The 5,079-nt window shown below is 61.0% G+C and overlaps 1 protein-coding gene across 1 annotated transcript; it reads left to right on the top strand.

Moving 5' to 3' along the window:
- Window positions 1–2,437: 2,437 nt before the first annotated feature.
- FZD8 (frizzled class receptor 8) lies at window positions 2,438–4,510 on the top strand (the record flags this gene model as incomplete). The annotated part of the gene is made up of 1 exon (XM_084253352.1): window positions 2,438–4,510. The coding sequence occupies one exon, from the start codon at window positions 2,438–2,440 to the stop codon at window positions 4,508–4,510; it is 2,073 nt and encodes a 690-aa protein (XP_084109478.1).
- Window positions 4,511–5,079: the final 569 nt, after the last annotated feature.

Here is a 5,079-nt window from a genome sequence, read left to right as displayed (position 1 = left end):
AAATGAGACTGCTAAACTAAGCTAGAGAAAACAGAAAGAGGAAGTCTATTAGCTCAAGCATTATACATATGCTGTCGGTTATTTTTGTTTCATTACAAGAGTTGCTTTTAAACAGATAACCATCACCTATCACCACCACCACCCCCAAATCACTAAACTGGTGTCAAATGTACCTTTAATTCTTTTTCTCTGTCCTCCCAGAGACCCTCGACAACTTTGTTCTCTAGCCACCCTCATTCCAGCAATGAAACCTGACAAATAGCAAAAATTCTGAAACAGAGTTGGGGGGGAGGGGACGTGAGAACACGATTTTGCCACCCTCCTGGCTAACTGAAATGCTTGTTCCCGAGATTACAGTAATTACAGCCCCAGCATGAGTTCCATACAAGCGCTAAATGAAACAGCACATCAATTAAAAAATAAACACTCCATTCTAGGAGAAAGACAACCCCCTGGGACGTCCTAACAAGCGTAAATGAACCTGCCAGGCTCCGTCCCCTCCGGCCTCCGCGTTACCCCCACCCTGTCTTAAGGAGATTGTGAAGCTGGGGGGGCAGCACTCGCTGGCGGCGTCCCAAGTAGCTGCTAAACGCAACTCCAAAACCCAGCGCTCTGCACAGCCCACTGATACGTGTCGGCGTGTAGGCGCCAGGGCTCAGCCCCGCCTCCCACAGTAAAAAAAAAAAAAAAAAAAAAAGGAGGTTCTGGCAAAAACATGTGAACTTTGGACAGAGGTATATGTTCCAAAAGTAGGAGGCGAAGAGAAAGAATCCAGAAGCAGTTTCTAGTCTGTCCTATTTATAAGTTTTCCTTTCTTTCTCTTTTTCTTTCTAGGAGAAAGGAAACATTTTTTTTTAAATAAGGAAACACTGTGTCCCGGTCCCGCCTGCTTTATACATTTTTCTCACCTATTTATCGGAACCCCTTTTGGGATGTGCACTATGACCCCAATATCCAGGTAAGGAATATGAGGCTACCCTAGGTCACTCAGCGCAGGCGGGGAATGCCTGGTGCCCGGCGCCCCTGAGCTCCTGCAGCCGGGCTCCTGGGTCAGACCCACCGGTTCAGACCCACCGTCTAGAATGAACTGCTCTTGCACCATTTCTCCCACATTTCCAAACCTCAAAGACTATGATTCTAAGAACCCCCAAGTAAGGCACCCCATCTCAGATCTCCCGCCGAAACCCGCCCGGGACAAGTCCCAGCAGCTCATTCTGGGTTTCCCCGCCGTCCCAGCTGGAAGATGGACACGGGGACCCCCATAGCCAGCAGGTCACCCTCATGAGGGCGGAGTAGCTGGCAAGCACTTGACTGATTTGAAACGGGCCTAGGGAGGCGCACGCTCCCTAAAACCCCTTCCCAGACCTCAAGCAAACACTTGGGAAAATGGAACCAAGACCTCAGACGCAATAAGCGCCTTGGGGACAGTCGTGGCAGTAGCTCCCTCTTTGCGGTCAATCCCAAGGTTACCAAAACTCCAATCGCAGACGGCTACAGGCTTGGACAGACTCCCCGCGCCGCCTTAAGGAAGGCTGAGCCTTGGGAGCGCCTAGACCCCGCCCCCTCGCCCGGCGATTGGCTGCGCCCGGCCAGGGGCGGAGCCCGAGCCCGCTCTATATAAATATTCATGAGCCAGCCAGACAGCGCGAGAGGGGCTGGAGCCGGGAAGTTGGGTGAAGGGCGCTGCTCCCGCGGAGACGGCGGCTGCTGGGCGCGATCCGCGCGGCTCAGGTGTGTCTGCTCCGCCTTCTATTCCGGATTTGATTGTGCGTTTAGCGACGAGGGACCTGCCTCCACTTTGCCCGCTTGCTGGCCTGAGCGTGGCGCGGACTTTTATCAGAGGCGGGGCCCATCCGTCCCGGCGACCGACCGCGGGACCCACGCGCGGAGCAAGAGGGCGGCGGCCTCGGCGAAGGCGGGTCTCCAACTCCCGCGGCTGCCGCGCGGCTTTAGGGGCGGGCATGAGCCCTCGGGGGCTGATAGGGGGCCGCGAAGGCTGACCTGGCGCGGGCAGCGGCCTGGCCCAGCCATCTTGACTGCGCACCGCGGCCCGAAAGGAAACTTGCTCCACCGCCACCCACGGTGCCCGGGCGAAGTCACCGTCTCCAGCGCCGCGCGAAGTGGCTGGGCGCACCGGAGAGGAAGCCAGCGAGGCAGGGACGATGAGCCGCGAGGACTGAGATCGGCTGGGAGTTAGCCGGGCAGGCCCTGGCGGGACTGTGGTGCACGGCAGCGGCCACCCTTATCTCCCCGGAGCGGCGGAAGGGAGGTACGGACCGCCACTGCCCAGGCTTCGGACTGCGCAGTGTGGACACTCCCCGAGAAGGTTATCAGTAGCTGGAGACTGAACTGCAGGGCTCCCCCTCTCTTGCCAGTTCCCCCTGGGGCTCTTTGCGTGTCGCCTGGAGGGCTAGGGCGCGGTGCCGGGGCGCGCAGCATGGAGTGGGGTTACCTGTTGGAAGTGACCTCGTTGCTGGCAGCCTTGGCGCTGCTGCAGCGCTCCAGCGGTGCGGCAGCCGCCTCGGCCAAGGAGCTGGCGTGCCAAGAGATCACCGTGCCGCTGTGCAAGGGCATCGGCTACAACTACACCTACATGCCCAACCAGTTCAACCACGACACTCAGGACGAGGCTGGCCTCGAGGTGCACCAGTTCTGGCCGCTGGTGGAGATCCAGTGCTCGCCCGACCTCAAGTTCTTCCTGTGCAGCATGTACACGCCCATCTGCCTGGAGGACTACAAGAAGCCCCTGCCTCCTTGCCGCTCGGTATGCGAGCGCGCCAAGGCCGGCTGTGCGCCCCTCATGCGCCAATACGGCTTCGCCTGGCCGGACCGCATGCGCTGCGACCGGCTCCCGGAGCAGGGCAACCCTGACATGCTGTGCATGGACTACAACCGCACGGACTTCACCACGGTAGCGCCCAGCCCGCCGCGTCGCCTGCCTCCACCTCCTCCCGGCGAGCAGCCGCCTTCTGGCAGCGGCCACGGTCGCCCGCCCGGGGCCAGGCCTGCGTCCCGTGGCCGGGGCGGCGGCGGTGGAGATGCAGCGGCGCCCCCTACGCGTGGCGGCGGCGGGAAGGCGCGGCCCCCTGGCGGCGGCGCTGCGCCCTGCGAACCCGGCTGCCAGTGCCGCGCGCCCATGGTGAGCGTGTCCAGCGAGCGACACCCACTTTATAACCGCGTCAAGACCGGCCAGATCGCCAACTGCGCGCTGCCCTGCCACAACCCTTTCTTCAGCCAGGACGAGCGCGCCTTCACCGTCTTCTGGATTGGCCTGTGGTCTGTGCTGTGCTTCGTGTCCACCTTCGCCACCGTGTCCACCTTCCTCATCGACATGGAGCGCTTCAAGTACCCCGAGCGGCCTATCATCTTCCTCTCGGCCTGCTACCTGTTCGTGTCAGTGGGCTACCTGGTGCGCCTGGTGGCGGGCCACGAGAAGGTGGCGTGCAGCGGCGGCGCGCCGGGCGCGGGAGGCGCAGGAGGCGCAGGCGGCGCTGCGGCCGCTGCGGGCGCGGGCGCTGCGGGCGCGGGCGCTGGCGGCGCGGGTGGGCGCGGCGAGTATGAGGAGCTGGGGGCAGTGGAGCAGCACGTGCGCTACGAGACCACCGGCCCGGCTTTGTGCACCGTGGTCTTCCTGCTCGTCTACTTCTTCGGCATGGCCAGCTCCATCTGGTGGGTGATCTTGTCGCTCACGTGGTTCCTGGCCGCGGGCATGAAATGGGGCAACGAGGCCATCGCTGGCTACTCGCAGTACTTCCACCTGGCCGCGTGGCTTGTGCCCAGCGTCAAATCGATCGCGGTGCTGGCGCTCAGCTCCGTCGACGGCGACCCTGTGGCGGGCATCTGCTACGTGGGCAACCAGAGCCTCGACAACCTGCGCGGCTTCGTGCTGGCCCCGCTGGTCATCTACCTCTTCATTGGCACCATGTTCCTGCTCGCCGGCTTTGTGTCGCTGTTCCGCATCCGCTCGGTCATCAAGCAGCAGGGCGGCCCCACCAAGACGCACAAGCTGGAGAAGCTCATGATCCGCCTGGGTCTGTTCACCGTGCTCTACACGGTGCCCGCCGCGGTGGTGGTCGCCTGCCTCTTCTACGAGCAGCACAACCGCCCGCGCTGGGAGGCCACGCACAACTGCCCGTGCTTGCGGGACCTGCAGCCGGACCAGGCGCGCCGGCCGGACTACGCGGTCTTCATGCTCAAGTACTTCATGTGTCTGGTCGTGGGCATCACCTCTGGCGTGTGGGTCTGGTCGGGCAAGACGCTGGAGTCGTGGCGCGCGCTGTGCACCCGCTGCTGCTGGGCTAGCAAAGGCGCAGTGGTGGGAGGGGGCGCGGGCGCGGCGGCCGCGGGGGGCGCTGGCGGACAGGGGGGCGCCGGCGGCCTGGGAGTCAGCGGGGGGCCGGGAGGGGGCGCGGGGTCCCTCTACAGCGACGTCAGCACCGGCCTGACATGGCGGTCTGGTACGGCCAGCTCCGTGTCTTATCCTAAGCAGATGCCATTGTCCCAGGTCTGAGGGAGGGGAGTGAGCAGCCGGAAGGAACAGGGAGGGGGGCGCGGAGACTAGTGCTGGGAAGGGACACTCGGGAGGCCGAAGTTCCCACCCCTTAACCGTGTTGATTGCTATTAGCATGATAATGAACTCTTAATGGTATCCATTAGCTGGGACTTAAATGACTCGCCTAGAACAAAGTACCTGGCATTGAAGGCTCCCAGAACCAGCCTCCTTTGCTCCATTGATAAGTGAGGCGCTCTTCCCTCACGGCGTTAATTTCTGTTGGCAGAGGAGGGTGGACTCTGCTGCTGCCCTTCCAGAATCCCAGGTTTGGAGCCCTCACTGGTTGTCATTTGCTGAGCTTGAAGCCAGATCTACATATTTTTCTCCCCCCTCGACTCTCCTAGGTAAACTTCAACTCCTGACATCCTAGAGGAGCGATTACTGCCACCGAAGGGATTGCACGGTTTGGGTATTCTTAATGACCAGGCAAATGCCTTAAATAAAAAAACAAATGTCTTAATTATACACCCCTAGTAAATACGGGTTCCTTCCATTAGAGGATGTATTTATATAATTATTGTTAAATT

Source organism: Talpa europaea, assembly GCF_964194135.1.
Source record: "Talpa europaea genome assembly, chromosome: 14".
Taxonomy (NCBI): domain Eukaryota; kingdom Metazoa; phylum Chordata; class Mammalia; order Eulipotyphla; family Talpidae; genus Talpa; species Talpa europaea.
This window is presented reverse-complemented; position numbering and strand designations above follow the sequence as displayed.